This window comes from Nycticebus coucang, chromosome 6, assembly GCF_027406575.1.
Source record: "Nycticebus coucang isolate mNycCou1 chromosome 6, mNycCou1.pri, whole genome shotgun sequence".
NCBI classification, from domain to species: domain Eukaryota; kingdom Metazoa; phylum Chordata; class Mammalia; order Primates; family Lorisidae; genus Nycticebus; species Nycticebus coucang.
The window spans coordinates 77,301,970-77,321,107 of NC_069785.1; the positions used below are offsets into that span (position 1 = coordinate 77,301,970).

A 19,138-nucleotide genomic window follows, 5' to 3' on the forward strand; every position below is an offset into this window, starting at 1 on the left:
CCTCCTCTTCCTGGATCACCTAGGATAAATGACACCCATTTTTTTCCAACAAGGTGAAATCTTCCACCTGATTCCCTCTTATTTTGGAACCATGATCAAAAGCAAAAAGGTTTCCTGCTAAGGGTGGCAGAGGTGGTCACCTGAGTAGTCTTTTATAGTGTGAATCAGGATACCAGCATTGCTAAGAACCTCTTCCCCCTAGATCAGAGGTTCTCAACTTGTGGGTCGAGACCCCTTTGGAGGTCAAATGACCTTTTCACAGGGGTCGCCTAAATACATCCTGCATATCAGATATTTACATTACAATTCCTGACAGTAGCAAAATTACAGTTGTGAAGTAGCAATGAAAAGAATTTTATGGTTGGGGGTCACCACAACATGAGGAACTGTATTAAAGCGTTGCTACATTAGGAAGGTTGAGAACCACTGCCCTAGATGATTGCCCTGCCTTCTACCACTTTTTCTCCTCCTGTTCTCCTGTCAACTTTATGTTTTGTTCCCTTTTAGAATGGTGGTTTGACCTGGAGTGATGATACAGATGGAGGCCGAGGAAGAGAGATCTCTCGAGATTTTGCCAAGGTCTGTAATATTTCCTTTGTGGTAAGGAAAGGGGCAGTTCTGCATTAAGGGGTGGTGTCTGATTCACAAGGAATAAGGACAGGAGGGGCCAGTGAGTCACATCTGTAATTACTTAGGTAGTTGTAATATCTCTGATATAACACTTACCGTAGCAAGATGGAACTTTTCATTGTGTTTTTTTCGTGGGGGATCGGGATTGCAGCTGTATGAATTGGACGGTGATCCTGAAAGGAAAGAATTCCTGGATGACCTCTTCATCTTTATGCAGAAGAGGGGTGAGTGTGCAGTCTACCATCATTTCAGTTCAGTGAATATTTATTGATGCCTACTCTGTGCTAGTCCCTGTTAGCTGTCTTTGAACAAAGAACACTTACTGCTGATTGGTTCTAGAGTTAGCCAGGTAATTGACAGCCAGACTGAAGAGGGCAGAGGGGACCTTGGCAAAAAATGGATGAAACGATCACCCCCATTCCACCCTACCTTATCTTTCTCTCTCTTCTTCTAATTAACTGGTCTCTGGAGTCATTTCAGATTCAAATATACTTTTTTTTTTTTTTGAGACAGAGTTTTTTTTGTTTTGTTTTTGAGACAGAGCCTCAAGCTGTTACCCTGGGTAGAGTGCCCTGGCATTACACCTCACAGCAACCTCCAACTCCTGGGCTCAAGCGGTTCTTCTGCCTCCACCTCCCAAGTAGCAGAGACTACAGGCGCCCACCACAACGCCCAGCCATTTTTTGGTTGCAGCCGTCATTGCTTGGCAGGCCCAGGCTGGATTCGAACCCACCAGCTCAGATGTATGTGGCTGGAGCCTTAGCCGCTTGAGCCACAGGCACTGAGCCAAGACAGCGTTTTACTATGCCACCCTCAGTAGAGTATTGTGGCATCACAGCTCACAGCAACCTCAAACTCTTAGGCTTAAGTGATTTTCTTGCCTCAGCCTCCCAAGCAGCTGGAACTACAGGTGCCCACCACAACGTCAGATATTTTTTTGTTGTTGTGTTGTCATTGTTGTTTAGCTGTCCGGGGCCAAGTTCCAACCCGCCAGCCTGGGTGTATGTGGCCAGTGCCCTACCCACGGAGCTATGGGCGCTGCCCTCAAATATACTTTCATTTTAGCTGTATAGGTGCCCTCAGCTTCACTTAAGCTAGCATATGGGGTTTTTGTTTGTATATCTAATCTTAGAGAGACTGAGAAAGGTAAGTGAAAGAATAGAGGCCACTCAGGAATTTGGGGGAGGGTCTAAAGTGATTCATAAAAAGGAAAGGACAACTCTTTTTTTCTTATCCCTTGGCTTTTGGTTTTGCATACGCTGGCTTGGTTGGAATATTCCTGCAGTTTAACTGTAGGGTACAATGGCCTGTGCTTTATAATGCATCCTCATAGCCGTCTCCACTGTAGACCGTGGCATGACTGAATCTTGAGCCCAGTGACTTAGCTTCCTGGCTTTATATCCGTCATAGCAATGGGTTCACCAACCAGGACAACCCTCAAGAAGCATGGCCAGAACCCCACCCTCTCTAGAAGGTCCTCAGCAACTTATATGGCTTCACCAACATCATCCTCAGGACAAAGACGTAGGAGAGAGCTATTCTCACCAAACTTTTCCCCAGGATCTTGCTTGTATGTGTCTGATCATGCATCCCTTGATGTCTGTGTCAGCAACTTTGTTGAGACCTGGGAATGACATCCTCCTCTTTATCCAAGGCTGAGTTATAATGGTAGCCCCCAGCAGTTAAACATTCTGTGTTAATTTATCCCTCTCCCCACACTCCCCCTCTCTCCGCCCTCTCCCTTTCTCTCCCCCTTCTCCCTCTGTGTCTTTCTCTTCCCCCTTCCCTCCCTTTTCCTCCCTCTCCCTCTCCTTCTCTCCTTCCATCTCTTTCCACTTCCTTTACCTGCCAAAGCCTTTTTGCTTTTTTGGTAGCATGCCTATTACTGCTAGTTTGCATAAAAAGGCAGTAAAAAGTTTTGAGTCTTGGTTTCTACCAATCTCCAGGCCTATCAAAGCAGTCTAAGCAGCCCTAATTAGTTTACTCCTCCAGCTGTTATCTGGAGCTGTATGTGTCAGTATAAAACAAGAATATAATCCTAAAAGATAATGTGACTGGCAGCTATGAAACTCCCTAGTTACCCAGAGAGAGAGAAATCCATTTAATACTTTGGTCTCCCTTCCAATTACCTTTTAATTATTTACAAGCTCCACAAGCCCAGCTGGTACAAACTGAGGAGTTGATCCTGTCTCAAAGGGGCTACCATAGCAATATAGATTTTAATCAGTAGTGTAGCTCCAGTGCTTTATTTTCTACTTTATTGTTTTCTCCCTTCCCAGGATTTTTAAAGGGAAATAGGAGTTAGATCAGCCTAGCCAAGAGTGAAGATCAGTGATTGTTTACCACTCTGTGTCACCACTAGAGTAGGAGTTTCTCGAGGATGCCATACTTTGATTGCTTAGTGTCACCCACATTAGCATAGAGCCAGGTAGGAAGGTGCTCAGGACTCCTTGCTATATTAGCAGTCTTGTTGGGGTTTTTTTGTTGTTGTTTCTTTGTTTTTGAGACAGAATCTCACTTTGTTGCTCTCAGTAGAGTGCTGTGGCATCACAGCTCACAGGAACCTCCAACCCTGGGGCTCAGGCGATTGTCTTGCCTCAGCCTCCTGAGTAGCTGGGACTACAGGTGCCCACCACAATGCCTGGCTATTTTTTGTTGCAGTTGTCACTGCTGTTTGAGCTGGCCGGGTTCAAACCCGCCACCCTCAGTATATGGGGCTGGTGCCCTATCCACTGAGCCACAGGCACCACCCATCTTGTTGGGTTTTTTGGTTTCGTTTTTTTTTTTGTAGAGACAGAGTCTCACTGTACCGCCCTCGGTAGAGTGCCGTGGCGTTACACGGCTCACAGCAACCTCTAACTCTTGGGCTTACGCGATTCTCTTGCCTCAGCCTCCCGAGTAGCTGGGACTACAGGTGCCCGCCACAACGCCCGGCTATTTTTTTGTTGCAGTTTGGCCGGGGCTGGGTTTGAACCCGCCACCCTCGGCATATGGGGCCGGCGCCCTACTCACTGAGCCACAGGCGCCGCCCTCGTTTTGTTTTTTTGAGACAGAGTCCTCCCACTCTGTTGCCCTGGGTAGAGTCCAATGGCGTCATAGTTCACAGCATCCTCAAACCCCTGGGCTTAGGAGATCCTCCTGCCTCAGCCTCCCAAGTAACTGAGACCACAGGCGCCCACCATAATGCCTGGCTAGTTTTTGTACTTTTAGTAGAGATGGGGTCTCGCTCTAGCTTAGGCTGCTCAAACTCCTGAGCTTGAGTGATCTGCCACAACTTGCTGTCTTGTGGTTTTCTTGACTCAGCTTATCACATGCGAGTAGCCAAGCTGCTATCTGCATCCTTTAGCCAGCTGCCTTGTAGTTGAGAGGCAGAGGAGAGAAGTCTTTATTTCATCTCCTGCTGTTCTGCAGCCACTGAGTGAGCCCAAAGGAGGAATAAGTGACTCCCTTTGATAATTTCAATTTACCATTATTCAAGTCCTGAGTAAGTCTTTGACCTGTCTTCAGCACTTGTGTCAAGTATTTCACTATTTGCTGACATAACCAATGGAAGAGAGTCTGTTCCGTCTTCTCCTGGTTAGTTACTCTAATACAAGGTTTCTCAGCCTTAGCACTGTTGACTTTTGGGACACATGTGGGGGCTGTCCTGTGCACTGTAGAATGTTTGGCAGTATCTGTGGCCTTACCCACTAGGTGCCAATAGCAAGCCTTGGTCACAAACCCAAAAATGTCACTAGACATTGTAAATATCTTCGGGGGCGGGGGAGCATATTTGCACACTGTTGAGACCCTCTGCCACAGAAGGATGGGAAAGAGTAAAGATCTAAAACACGGGTGTCCAGTCTTTTTCTTCTCTGCTGCCGATTAGAAGAGTAAGAGTTACCTTGGAGGCTGGGTGAGGTGCCTCATACCTATAATCCTAGCACTCTGGGAGGCTAAAATGGTAGGATTACTTGAGATCAGGAGTTCCAGACCAGCTTGAGCAAGAGTGAGACCCTGTCTCTACTAAAAATAGAAAAAATTAGCCGGGCGTGTGGCAGGCACCTGTAGTCCCAGCTACTTGGGAGGCTGAGCCAAGAAGATCTCTTAAGCCCAGGAGTTTGAGGTTGCCGTGAGCTAGGCTGATGCCTCAGGACTCTAGCCTGGGCAATAGAGAGAGACTCTGTCTCAAAAAAAAAAAAAAAAAAAGTTCCCTTAGGTTACACATTAAATACACAAACACCAACAAAAGCTGATGAACCAGAGAAAAAGGTCCATACATACTTTTCCGGATACCCAACATCACAGATAAGCAAAACAATCCTCAAATAATCAGTATGCAGCCTGCGTGCCGCAGGTTGGACACCCCTAAAAATTTCCTCCACAGAAGAAAACTTTTTATGGAAGTCATCTTACCTCTTGTCAGGTATCTGAGAGTGGGCCTGTGTTAGGCAGTGTTGTGAGCTCCCCTCCTGTGACTGAATGCCAAAGGAGTGGGTGCTGGAACCCCATCCAGGGCTTGAGGACAGAGAAAGCCTCTGAGGGGAGCTGTGGCTCCAGGGTATCAGGGGCAACCCCACAGGTGGAGGCAGAAATGCTGTGGCACGTATGGCTGTGGCACTGCTGGAAGAACTCTTATCTGTGACCTGGAACCAGAAACTGTCCTGGAAGGGTCAGCTGGCATTAGAATCTGAAAAGCCATGTTTGGACAAGAAATTATCACTTCGGTCTAAGGACATACCCAAGTTATGGAAGACAAAACAGGATATTTCAGGAATCTTGCTGTAACCTTGTTTTGGGGCTGGGGAGGACAGGCCGAGACAGGAGATAATGTGGAGGTTGTTCCCTTTAAATTCACAGTGATCGTCTTCATGGCGAACCTTTGACAGGTGGTCTGAATTAGAGTGGGTAGTTCAAGAGGGCTGGTAGCAAATTGTACTTTTAATCACATGAAGCTTACTGTGAAGCTCTTCACAGACTGGTGAGATCAAGGGCCCCTAGACGTTTGTGACTTAATATTTGTCACTCCCAAAGTGGAGAGACTGGGGCACTTGAGAGGCAGATCTTTAGCTAGAGCCAAGGAAAAGCCTCATAGACCTCACTAGCAGGTTGGCAGGTCAGCCTCCTGAGCTAATGTGAAGGATAAGCAGTAGATTTCACAGGGGCCGCTGGAAACAGCCTGGATTTGAAAGGCCTGCTGATGCCCAGCTGGGCTGAAAGTGGGGCCAGGCAGCTTTGACACAGTGGGTTATACTCACAGAGGAAGCAGACAGGGCTCCAAGGGAGACAGCACGCAGCAGGCTGTCCCAAATGACTGCAGCTGTAGGTGATAAAACAGCTGTCCCAATAGAAGGGGACAGGCTGTAACTGCTGCTTTGTGCCATCCTTGTCTCTCGCTTGTTAACATGTTTAGATGAATTGACTGCAACAGATGGGCCTTTCAGCTGTTGGCACTTTGGTTTCTAGGCTAATCAGGGTGGCTTGCACCCTGGTAGCCCCCTCCCTCACCAGCAGGGCATCTTGGAGTGGGTGCCTGAGAAGAGGAGCCTGAGAAGAGTGGAGTGGGCTGAGATGGTGCCCTCAGGCTTGCTGTTTCCTGCCCACTCAGGAAATGGTGCTGCTGCAACTGTGTTCCAAGGCCTGTGGAGGTTGACAGACCTCTACAGATGAGTGCGAAGCCAGAGCTAGCTAGCACTCTTGCCTTCCCTGGGATCTTGAGCAAATCACACACACACACACACACCTATACATGCCCTTCTGGGGCCACAGTTTCCTTATCTTAAAATGAAGGAATTGGTCTAGAATTAACTTGGAAGTTTCTACCTTAATTAATATTGTTGTTATTATTATTATTATTTTTTTTTTTTTTGTAGAGACAGAGTCTCACTTTATGGCCCTCGGTAGAGTGCCGTGGCCTCACACAGCTCACAGCAACCTCCAACTCCTGGGCTTAAGCGATTCTCTTGCCTCAGCCTCCCAAGCAGCTGGGACTACAGGCGCCCGCCACAACGCCCGGCTATTTTTTGGTTGCAGTTTGGCCGGGGCCGGGCTTGAACCCGCCACCCTCGGCATATGGGGCTGGTGCCCTACCGACTGAGCCACAGGCGCCGCCCATTGTTGTTATTATTGTTATTATTACTTTTTTTTTTTTTTTTTTTGCAGTTTTCTTTTTGGCCAGGGCTGGGTTTGAACCTGCCACCTCCGGCATATGGGGCTGGCACCCTACTGCTTTGAGCCATAGGCGCCGCCCTCTACCTTAATTATTGCATGTCCATGATTATGTCTGTTGAGCTGCCTTTTTTTTTGTTGTTGAGACAGTCTCACCTAGGTAGAGTGCCATGGCATCATCTTAGCTCACTGCAATCCTCCTGCCTCAGCCTCCTGAGTAGCTGGGACTACAGGTGCCCACACAACAACCAGCTAGTTTCTCTATTTTCAGTAGAGATGGGGTCTCACTCTTGTTCAGGCTGGTCTCTTAACTCCTGAGCTCAAGCATTCTATTCTCCCCAGCCTCCCAGAGTGCTGGGATTAGAGGTGTGAGCCACAGCACCTGGCTGTTGAGCTACCCTTAATGAACAAAAAACAAAAGAAGAAAAACCCCTTAGCAATTTTCAGTCAAAATAATTGTATGAGAACTACACCAACAATCTTCAAGACCAAATTATCTTCACCCCTTTCCTTGGGGAGTAATGTGTTTCCTCTTTTGCTGATTGAAGCCAAATTGAATTAAACATGTTGCCCTAGAGGCTCGGCGCCTATAGCTCAGTGGCTAGGGTACCAGCCACATTCACCTGGTCTGGCAGGTTCAAACCCAGAAACCCAGCCCAAGCTTGCCAAACAACAATGACAACTGCAACAACAAAAACAATAGCTGTGCGTTGTGGCAGGCACCCATAGTCCCAGCTACCTGGGAGGCTGAAGCAAGAGAATCGCTTAAGCCCAGGAGTTGGAGGTTGCTGTGTGCTGTGATGTCATGGCACTCCACCAAGGGTGACATAGTGAGACTCTGTCTCAAAAAAAATGTTGCCCTTGATTCTGTCCCCCCCAGACTATTTTTCTAGGAAAGGTTGGTTAGATTTCAGAATTCTGATGCCCCTTTTTGTTTACCTTTTGTTGTGTGTGTATATGTGCAAAAAATAAACTTTTTACCAAAAATAAAGCCAAACAATTCTAAGTAAGATCATCTAGCTAATTTAACTCACTGTGGGTGGTTTCTGACATACTCTCTCAGAGATTTTTCTATTTAGTGTTTCAGTGCCCAAGGGGAAGGACTGATTTATAAGTCTGATAAGCAAAGGCTATGTATAAACAATGCCATTTTTCCTTCATCAGCTAGGAAGAATGCTTTGTTCCCTATTCCCTAGGAGGTGAAACAGAATTGTGCTCTTAGAGGCAAGATGATGATGATGTTGATTTTTTTTTTTTTTTGAGACGAAGTCTCACTGTATCTGCCCTCAGTAGAGTGCTGTGGCCAGCAACCTCAAACTCTTGGGCGTAAGCGATTCTCTTGCTTCAGCCTCCCAAGTAGCTGGGACTACAGGCACACGCCACAACGCCCAGCTATTTTTGTTGTTATTGCAATTGTCATTGTTGGTTAGCTGGCCCCGGCTGGGTTTGAACCCGCCAGCCTCTGTGTATATGGCCAGCATCCTAACCACTGAGCAATGGGCACCAATTTTGCTATTATTTTTATTATCCCATATACTTTACAGGACTCTTTGATCCCATTATCTGATAAGCTACTCCCCACAGCTCCATCTGGATTAGAGAGAGCAAAGGTTATCACCTATGGCCATGGAGAATCAGCCCCGAGGTTAAGTGACTTACTAAGGTTATGGAGAACTCAGCACTGGTCTCCTAAATCCCAGGCCAGTGTCTACCCTCTGTATTGCCTCTGAGAAACTTCTTCCCTACCCCATCACTGCTTCTGGGGCAGCAGGCAAGCCTTGTCTCCCCTGCAGCATTTGGAGCCCCACAGAGAGGACCATCCTGCTGCCACACACCACTGTCCAGTAGAAGGTCTGACAGCATCTAGCTGGTTAACAGGTAGTACTCTGGGCAAGAAGAGTCTTCGTCTCAGGGAAGGGCCTGTGTGACAATTCACGGTGGCACAGAGGCTGTAGGGGTAGGGTGGGGAGTAGAGGAGACATACCCAGAATGCCTGCAAGCAAGGCTCTTTTCCTGCTCCATCTAGACACACCAGGCTAAGGACTGCTTGTTCTTGTAGAAGACAAGTTTTGTCAAGACCTGACTGGTAGAGCTGCCCTCCTGCCCCCACCACTTCTGTTCAAGGCTGCAAACTGACCTTGGTTTTCCCAAATGGATTGTTGGATCTGTTTTTAATGTGTATATACAAAGAATTGACTGTGGGAAAAGGGCTTGGTCTGGCTCAAAGTGCAATTTGAGTGTTTTTCCTTCTGTTGTGTGCTTATCTATCCATCTCAGGCAAGGAAATGTTCATGACATATATCGCTTTGCCTCTTGGTGGAGGCAGTTTCTCATATATTCTTTGTATCTTGCAATAAAATGGTCTGTACCCTGGACACCCTTCCTGACAGACTAAAATATATTGTTTTTGTCAGATGAAATAGGCTTTAGGGCTTCATTTTCTAACTTTATTCCAAAATGAAAGTCTAAAATGCAAATCTTTAAGTGTCAGGCTTAGCCCTTTATCTGAGGCTAGATATTTTTCTCTCTCTAAGTCATCCAGCTGCTTTTGATAAGCATACTGTTTTAATTTTCTCCATTTTTAATAAGTATTTAATACCCTGTAAAACTCTAGTTATCTATGATAGTAGGAAGAGAGCCTGGTTTTGAAAGGCACAATTAATTTGAATAGCTCACTTTTGTCATTAAATTCAGCCTCTCCTCCTTCGAAATCTTTATGGGTACTTCTAGCACATGGTAAAACTGAGTTATTTGGTAGTTTTGCCTCTTTTGCTCTAAGATGAGCCAATATTCAGTAAATCATCCAAGGATTGGTATAGTGAAAGGTTAAAATGAGGATTTGGCCCACTTACCCTATGGGGAAACTCCGCTGAGTTTTGAGAGTCTGGTGGCACAGACTGCAGTAGAAGCTCAGATAGCTGTGCACTGCCCAGGACAGAAAGTGTGTTCCTGCCTGGCCAGCCTTCCACCTGTCCTAGAGACTCCAGCCCAGCCGGGTCTGAGACCTAGAGGCGGGCTCAGCAGGGAACCACAGTGCACCTCTTCCTGACTCTTCAGCCAGCTTCTCAGAATACCGGAAAGAGGTGGCACAGGCATGGCTATAATTTTATTATTAGTCATAGCAGAGTACAGTATCACATATTGTTGAACTTCAGCTAAAGAGATTAATCTAGGCTGGAGTATCATAAAAGGTAATGAATTTAAAATTAGTCTCCAGGCTCAGTACCCATAGCACAATGGTTATGGCGCCAGCCACATACACCAAAGGTGGCAGGTTCAAACCCGGCCTGGGCCAGCTAAACAACTGCAACAACAACAAAAAATAGCCAGGCGTTGTGGCGGGTACCTGTAGTCCCAGCTTCTTGGGAGGCTGAGGCAAGAGAATCTCTTAAGCCCAAGAGTTTGAGGTTGTAGTGAGCTGTGATGCCATGGCACTCTCCCGAGGGCACCATAGTGAGACTCTGTCTCAAAAATAAAATAAAATAAAATAAGCCTTCTAGGCTATAGCAGCCAGAGCTTCCTCCCATGTATAAGTGGGCACAACCATTTGGGAAATCTGTGTGGTGGTATTCACTAAAGCTAAGCATATGCCATCCCTGTTCCCAAGCATTTCCACTCCTGGATATGTACCCAACGGAGAAGAATGCTTATGTTCACTGAAGGACACCTGCAAGAGTGTTCATAGCAGCACCATTTGTTATAGCCAAAACTGAAAAAATCCAAACATCCGTATTAATAAAAGTGGCATAATCACAAGGTGGAATACTGCACAATATAAAAGAAGTAGCTACTGCTTTATACAGCTGGAGTAATTCAAAGCCTAATGTTGAGCAAAAGAAGCCAGACACAAAGGAATATATACTATTATCATTCCACTTATATAAAGTCTGAGAAAATATATGTCAGGATAATGCTTACCTCCAGGGTGGGTAAGGAGGAGGCATGAGGAAGTTTTCTAAGGTGCTAGAAACATATATGTTGATGTGAGGGATGGTTACATGAGTAGATAGGGAACTATAAATCTGGTGTGCCACATGCTTAAGGTTAATGTGCTGTAACACACGGATGTAAAGTAGACCCTCTCAGTGAGTAATTGGAAATAACTCGAAAAGGATACTGGTTAGTCCAATATTAGGATATGGGCATGTCCTTGCCAACCGTCTTGTGGAACACTCCAACTACAGACTGCACGTAGATTGCCAAACACTGCTGTCCATTTCTCAGTGGGAGATATTTCCTACATAAACAAGCCAGGGGAAAAGAATCATCAGTCATTTGTCTGCTGGTTTCTGGGAAGCAGGACTAGAGCAGGGCAAGAATTAATGAGCAGAGGAGTGGTCAGGAGGCCTGCTGGCCTGTATATGTTCCCTGCTTAACATGGGGCTGTCTTCTTTTAGGCTCATTGGTCAGCTTTCTTGACAGTCAGGCTATGGAAGTGATAATGCTCTTTTTCAAAGCCTAGAAAAAGCAACGAGCGTCCCTGGCAGGGCCACACCCTGGGTCCTGGGCCCTCTAACCAGGAGGCAGGAAGGCAGCCATGTGAGTCTGTCTCAAGTGCCTGCCCACCAGTTCTCTGTAGTCTCCCATCTTTGTCTCTAGAGCCAGAGGGGCTGTCTCTTCTGCCCTCAACCCTATATCTCTGTTGTCTGAGTGGCAGGAAGAAAAACAAAGTGCTAAGGAGCAGCTTTGTTTGCCCTGGCAGCCCCCAGTCACAGCTCTGGCGTGCTAGTGGCAGTGCCCAGCAGAATTCTCACCAACAAGGGCTAACGCTCCAGGAGTCTTGCCAGCTTCACTGGGCCTGTGGCCCTCATAAAAGCCTTTTACATCCGCCTCTGGAGCTGCCTCAGGCTCCCTGTCTGAAATCTGATAAGGAGCCTCTTTGTTACAACTGTCAGTCTCCTTTATTGAGGTGGGAACTGGAGACCAGCGGCACTTCTTGGGGTACAGATAAGGCCCTGGATTCCTGTCAGAGTGAGCATGATTAATTACCCTCAATCCAGCTCCTGCTTTGATAGCAGTGACTGACAGTCTGCAGGCTTCCCCCCTCAGAGGCGTGACTAGGTCAGAGATTCAGCCTCCTGCAGGGCCAACACCAGTGACCCACAAAGAACTCCCTGCAGTGGGTGTTTGCCTCTTTCCCAGCACTCTGCAGGTTGCTTTTACATTTATAGTAAACAGAAGACTCTCAGGTGAAGGTCTTCCTTAGAAGAAGATAGAATATAGTCCAGACCCTGGGTTCCCTTCCCTAAAGGGCTAGGGAAGGGGGGGCCATTGCTAGTGGACATGAACTTCATGGACCTGGCCTTAAGCCACATAGAAAGCCTTTACAGAGAAGATCCCAAACCATTTGTTTCAAGGTCACTTGGCAACATTATTCCATAATTAAGGCAAGTTCTTAAAACCAGGTCACTCTCCCTTTGGTCTATGGAGTGATTAATTCCATGGTTTTTCCAAGGGAGTCTATGGAAGTGATTAATTCCATGGTTTTTTACTCATAGACTCATAAGATGTTAGAACTGAAAGTCATCTGGTTCAAATCCTCATTTCACAGGTAGGGAAACTAAGGTCTGAAACTGTCAGTTCCCCGTGGCCACCCCTCAGTATTATGTACTGGTTCTCCTTTAGGCAGGTAAACTCAGCTCTTTCTTCACAGTAGAATCTGCTTTGGACAAGGGAAATGGCTACCAGGTCCATTAAGCATGCTAAGACCAATCTGAAGATTCCACCTCTCTTAGTTGTCCAAATAATTGAAACCAGGGCAGGTTTTGTCTCCAGATTATTTGGATAATGTGAGAGAATCACACACTCATTTAGAGCTAGCTCTCAAAATAGCATGATATTAGTTTCTGCTGGTACTGAGGGGCTAGCCTGCACTGAAGACGCTTTTACGGTTTAACAGAGGGCCACCCACAGGGAAGAAGTAGCCCAGTCCCCTTACCCATTTGATCTTTGGGACTAGGGCACCTGCCAGGGCATGGGCATAGGTGTGAGGAGAGCCCAGTCTGGGGTGAGGGAAAAAGCAGGCTCCCCAATATGCCCAGTATGGAGCTGGGCCTTGGAGCAGGGGTGCAGGGACCACCACCAGGGTCTCCAGTGTACCTCTTTGTGTTTTCTCCGTGCGATAAGGAGACAATTCCCAGCAGTCTATTCTCCCCTCTGCAGATGCTGGGAAGAGGTCACTTACTCATTAGGTTCCAGCCTTGATTTTAGACACAGCTTTGACACTTCCTTATCTTCTCAGATCATGGATCTACCACTGTTTCTCTTGCCTTAAAAGTTCTCAGTCTGATACAGTCGCACTTGAGTATGACTATAAAGAAGCTAATTGGAAGGAAATTTTTATATCTGTAACAATGTTGTCCTTTGAAGCAGTCAATCTCCAATGGCTAGACAGTCCAATGACTACTCAAAATGCGTTCGTAATTCCTCTCTGGGAAGTTGCCTTCTAAGGCAGTTGGAGCCAAACTAGAAAATTCATCGTGATATGTGTCCATAGCCCACCTTCAGTCAAAAATATTACGAACAGCCTGGTCCCTTCATCCTATTCACCTGGCTTCCCTCCAAATGAATGATGGCCATTTCTAAAAGTAAAATGTATTCTCTCTGTTTGAAGATTTGTTACCATTGGAGAGATTCAAAACAAAATAGTGCAAACTCTGAAAGCTTTTCACAGAGTTCCAGAGCCATGTGGTATCTGACTGTCCTAGGTGACCTTCTGAAGGACAGCACTTCCTCAGCTAGACAAGCCCTGCTGTGCTGATTCAGCACTCAGCCACATGTGTTCTTTGTCTGTCACACATCCAGCCGCCTCATGCACTTTGGCACCTGCTTTCCCCTCGCTTTGGTCTGTGCTAAAGAGTCATGGTTTCTTTGCCCTCTCAAAATCCCCAACCCTCCATCTATTCTTTTCCTGTTTGCTGGTTTTCTTACTGTAGGCCCTGGAAGCAAAAAGCTTAACCACTCTGGGTCTCAGTTTCCCTATCTGGTTAATAAGGGTCATGACCCTAATGAGAGGAGGTGACTTCTGTTCGGGGATTGGAGGGTGGGGCACACAGACACGTACAGCTAGTGAGGATCTCAGCAGGCACATCATAGGCAGAAAGCAAATGTATTTGAGATCCCCAGTTGAACCTGGTGCAGTGGTGTACACCTGAGGTCCCACCTACTTGGAAGCCAGAGGTGAGAGGATCTCTTGAGCCCAGGAGTTTGAGTCAAGCCTGGGCAACAGAGCAAGATCTCATTTCTTTAAAAAAAAAAAAAAAAAAGGAAAAAAAATGCAACTTAAAAAGAAGACTCCCAATTGAGTTACCACAGAGCTATTTGCTTTGATTCTGAGGATTTTGTTTTTTTTTTTTTTTTGAGGCTGAATCTCACTGTGTCATCCTCAGTAGAGTGCTATGGCGTCACAGCTCACAGCAACTTCCAACTCTTGGGCTTAAGCAATTCTTTTGCCTCAGCCTCCCAAGTAGCTGGAGCTACAGGCACCTGCCATAACACCTGGCTATTTTTTTATTGTAGTTGTCGTTGTTCAGCAGGCCTGAGCTAGGTTCGAACCTGCCAGCTCCAGTGTATGTGCGTGGCGCCTTAACCACTGAGCTATGGGAGCTGAGCCATCTGAGGATTTTTTTTTTTAATCTGTGTGGTAGGTTAATTTATTAAACACTGCAATATTCTTGGCATGGTGAAGGAAAGACAGTTTCTGCCTTCATAGAGCTAACAGTCATCCCAGGGTACCAAATGAACATACATGAAACAAATAGAGAACAATTATTTACTGAACTTTTAGGGGTGTGATAAAAATTCTGAGAGGAAAGAAACATATATGAACTGGAGTAGTTAGAAAATTTTTCCTGGAGGGAAGGTAAGGTAGAAGCAGACATGAGCTTAGTTTGAGGGTGATAAGGAGAAGGCCCAGTTAACTGGAGAGTGACTTGCTGGGGTATGCTGGAAATACAGCATGGCCTTTTAAGGAAGCATTGGGGACACGTAGGGTGGGATAGGTGCACAATACAGAGTCTTTGTAGGTTTGTTTTTGGGTGTTTGTTTTTTTTTTTTGAGACAGAGTCTCACTTTGTTACCCTGTGTAGAGTGCGATGGCATCACAGCTCATAGCAACTTCAGACTCTTGGGCTCAAGCAATTTTCTTCCCTCAGCCTCCTAAGTAACTGGGAATACAGGCACCACCACAATGCCTGGCTATTTTTTGAGATGGAGTAGGGGTATCTCGCTTTGGCTCAGGCTGGTCTGGAACACTTGAGCTCAGGCAATCATCTACCTCCCTCAGCCTTCCAGAGTGGTAGGATTACAGGCGTGAGGCCCTGCATCTAGCCTTGTAGGTTTTTTTGTATTTTTTTGTAGAGACAGAGTTTCACTTTATCGCCCTCGGTGGAGTGCCGTGGCATCACACTGCTCACAGCAACCTCCAACTCCTGGGCTTGCCTCAGCCTCCCAAGTAGCTGGGACTACAGGCACCCACCACAACGCCTGGCTATTTTTGTTGTTGTTGTTGCAGTTTGGCCGGGGGCGGGTTTGAACCCGTCACCCTCAGTATGTGGGGCCAGCGCCCCACTCACTGAGCCACAAGCGCCACCCTGCCGCCTTGTAAGTTTTTAAATAAAAAAAAAAAAGCAAGCAATATGATAGGAGTAGTATTTTAATAAGACTGTTTGGCTGCCGTGTGCAAGTTGAACTACAGATGAGAGGCTGCTAGGCTGCTGCAGGCATCTGATGTGCACCCATGAGGGCCTCGTCCAGGGTTATGGCTGCAACCTGGAAAGGAAGATTCTTTTGAAAGGATTCATCAAAGGATGAATCCATGGAATCTCCTACCAACTAAAGATGGGCAAAAAGGAGAGGAGAGGTGCCAGTGCTGAGGCTCCTGGATAGTCTCAGAGAATGACGGTGTTGCTAGAACAAAATGGAAATGGTGGGAAAGGGGAGCTAATTTAGGAAAGTGAAAGTGGGCCCAGTGTGACTTGGAAAGGAAGAGGTCACACATGTGAAGATGTCCAGGAAACTTGAGCTTAGCAGGTCTGTGCAAGTGACCTTGGGAGTAGTCCTCCTAAACGGTTCAGGTGATGTCATGGAAGGTGTGTACTCACCAAGGTTGTGATGTGCTTAAGCAGACAGGCCTCCAAAAGGAGGTGGATGTTAGCCTGTCCTGCTGGGGCCTGATTCTGCCACATCAGGTCTTTGTCTTTGTAGTAGAGGGGAAGAGTCACTGTCTAGAACAGCACAGGGAGAAGTTACCCAACACATGAGTTATGTATTTTAGGAATATACTAGTGGTCCTTTGATATTGATATTTTATGTATGACTTTGGGGATTTAATTCAGTGACACCTTTGTCTTTGATCCTTCAAAGACTAGCAAGTGAAGACAAAGTCTTTGAGATCAGTAGCTCCTTCCCACACTTAGAAAAGAGGCCTGGTTATGCCTATAGTCCCACTGACTTGGGAGGTGGAGACAGGAGGATCCCTTGAGCCCAGGAGTTTGAGGTTGTAGTGGGCTGTGATGATGCCACTACACTCCACCTGGGTGACAGAGGAGACCCTGACTCCAAAAAATGGGGGAGCGGGGTGCAGTGGCTCACGCCTGTAATCCCAGCATTTTGGAAGGGGAAAATTGCTTGAGGCCAGGAGTTCAAGACCAGCATTGGGAACATAGCAAGCCCCTGACTCTACAAAAAATTTAAAAATCAGCTGGGCATGGTGGTACATGCCTGGAGTTCCACCTGTTTGGGATGGTAAGGCAGGAAGATCACTTGAGCCCAGGAGTTCAAGAATGCAGCGAGCTATGATGACACTGTACTCCAGCCTGGGTGACAGATTGGGAAAAAAATAAATTGGCAAGATTGCCATCCCTGCCGGCCCCAAGGGGAAGGAAGCAGGAAAAGCAGAAACAAGCAACCCTTCTCTGCTCAAGCTGGCCTCATGTCTGCCAGGCAGCTCATGAGGCCTCATCAGGAAGGGGGGAGACAGAAGAGCAGCAGCCTGTGTACAGTAAAAGGAGTTGCCATCAAAAGGCAACAAGTCTCATACCCTGCCCCGGACGGTGACCCTTCCCTGTGGAATTCTCCCCTCTGACCTCCAGATCATTAATCCTGAGGCTGCCAAATGACAGTCATCCATCATGCCTCCTGACAAGGATCCCAGCCGGCTGTGAAAGGGCCCAGCCCCGCCCTCCCTCTGTCCCCTGGTGCTCATTAGTAGCCCTTTCTGGTCGGTGCCAGGTTTCCTAATCAAGTCCCTGGCTTCTCTCACTTCCCCTTGGGGCCAGTAGGCGGAAGCTGCTCTGACCCTCCCTCTCTCAGAGGCCAGGGAGGGGATAGCGTGATTAGTGGGGGAGAGAATTGTTGAGTGGCTTCTCATTCCCTTGGAGACCAGTGGGTCCAGCAGCTCCTTTGACATGTCAGGCCCACAGGAGATAAAGACACCATTTCTGCATCCTGCAGTAGGAGCCGGAGAGCAGGTGGAATGCAAGTGAGCACTGTTAGAAACTCAGCTGAGAGCTACCAGGGAGCAGCCCAGGGGCTGTCCAGGTGGGTGACGGACAAGGCGAGGAATGCCTCCTCTCCTAGGGAGTCCAGCTTCCTAGAGGAGGCAGGCCCTGCACGAAGTCTGAAGGCTCCAGTGGAGTGTGAGTTGCCACATCTTTGGGAAATAGTCTGGAATTATACTGTTAGGAACAAACAAAAGCCAATCTTTGAAATCATCTAGTCTAGCCCTCTTATTTATAGATGGGAAAACGGGACCAGAAGGACTAAGTGTTTTGCCAAAGGCCACACACAGGCTGTGAGGTGGGCCTGTCCTTCCACACATTCTCCAGGGAACTGACAGCTGTTTCATAGCCTTCAGGTTTGGGGAGCTGGAGTCAAATTACACTTCTAAGCAGATTCATGAGCATTATCTCCACTCAGCCAAAGGTGACCGCACACAGATGCCTTCTTTCTCGGCTCAATGATGACACAACCCTCTATTTCTCTTGTTGGGCAACCACAGGGACCCCCATCAACCGAATCCCCATTATGGCCAAGCAGATCCTGGACCTGTACATGCTGTATAAGCTGGTGACCGAGAAGGGGGGCCTGGTGGAGATCATCAACAAGAAGATCTGGAGGGAGATCACCAAAGGCCTGAACCTGCCCACGTCCATCACCAGCGCCGCCTTTACCCTCAGGACCCAGTAAGTGGCCAGGCCTGGGGGGAGGAAGTTAAGGCTGGAGAAAGGGGATGTGTTAGCCTAGAGGAGAGGAAGGAAGGAAATTCCATTGTACAGTTAGCAAGACAAACTTGGGAGCTTTCTGAGATGCATCCATCACCAGACCAAGTAAGTAATGATGAGAGCTACCGTTTTGCCAGTGCCTCCCACATGCTGGCATTCAGCATTCTGTTTCCTTTAAACCTCACACTCAACCCTGTGAAGTTCTTAGGTGCGTCTCTGTCTTCTAGGTTAAATAACTTGGCCAAGGCCATTCCCAGCTGCAAGTAGAAGAGGTGAGATTCAGAGCTGGGCTTCCATCCCTGAAGTCAGTGCTCTTTCTAGTACATCACTGTCCAAACTGACCTCTAGCCTGAGAGGCCTTTCTTTTTTTTTTTTTTTTTTTTTCTTTTGTAGAGACAGAGTCTCACTGTACCGCCCTCGGTAGAGTGCCGTGGCGTCACACGGCTCACAGCAACCTCTAACTCTTGGGCTTACGCGATTCTCCTGCCTCAGTCTCCCGAGCAGCTGGGACTACAGGCGCCCGCCACAACGCCCGGCTATTTTTTGGTTGCAGTTTGGCCGGGACTGGGTTTGAACCCACCACCCTCGGCATATGGAGCCGGCGCCCTACTCACTGAGCCACAGGCGCTGCCCTGAGAGGCCCTTTCTTACCTGACGTTTCTCTTGTCTTCCACCAGCAGAGGACCCAGAGGAGGGCAAGCAGACTGTCCCATGGGATTGACAGCCTATTTTGGTTGTCATTTGAGTTAATTACAAGGGTTATGGAAGCATGAAAACAAAGTAGCACAGGAGAATGAGGGCCAGAGGAGAATCTACTTTTCTGGAATGTTCTTGAAGTTGCTCTGTAAGAATGTGGAATGAACAGCTGACATATCCATTAAGTAGCATGTTGTGGCCTTATTGAAAAGCAGAAGGGTTTTATTTATTTATTTTTTGAGACAAGTCTCAAGCTGTTGTCCTGGGTAGAGTGCCATGGCGTCACAGCTCACAGCAACCTCAAACTCTTAGGCTTAAGCGATTCTCTTCCCTCAGCCTCCCAAGTAGCTGGGACTACAGGCGCCTACCACAACACCCGGCTATTTTTTTGTTGCATTTGTCATTGTTGTTTTAGGTGGCCCAGGCCGGGTTTGAACTCGCCA

At 47.3% G+C, this 19,138-nt stretch overlaps 1 protein-coding gene across 6 annotated transcripts in view; it reads left to right on the forward strand.

Annotated features, from left to right (window-relative positions):
- Positions 1-19,138, forward strand: part of ARID3B (AT-rich interaction domain 3B) — a 72,151-nt gene that overhangs the window by 29,436 nt on the left and 23,577 nt on the right. For all 6 annotated transcript variants that reach the window (XM_053593021.1, XM_053593023.1, XM_053593024.1 and 3 more), the window contains exons 3-5: positions 508-579; positions 782-854; positions 17,777-17,960. In XM_053593021.1, the coding sequence (XP_053448996.1) occupies positions 508-579; positions 782-854; positions 17,777-17,960 (329 nt within the window). The remainder of the gene's footprint in view (positions 1-507; positions 580-781; positions 855-17,776; positions 17,961-19,138) is intronic.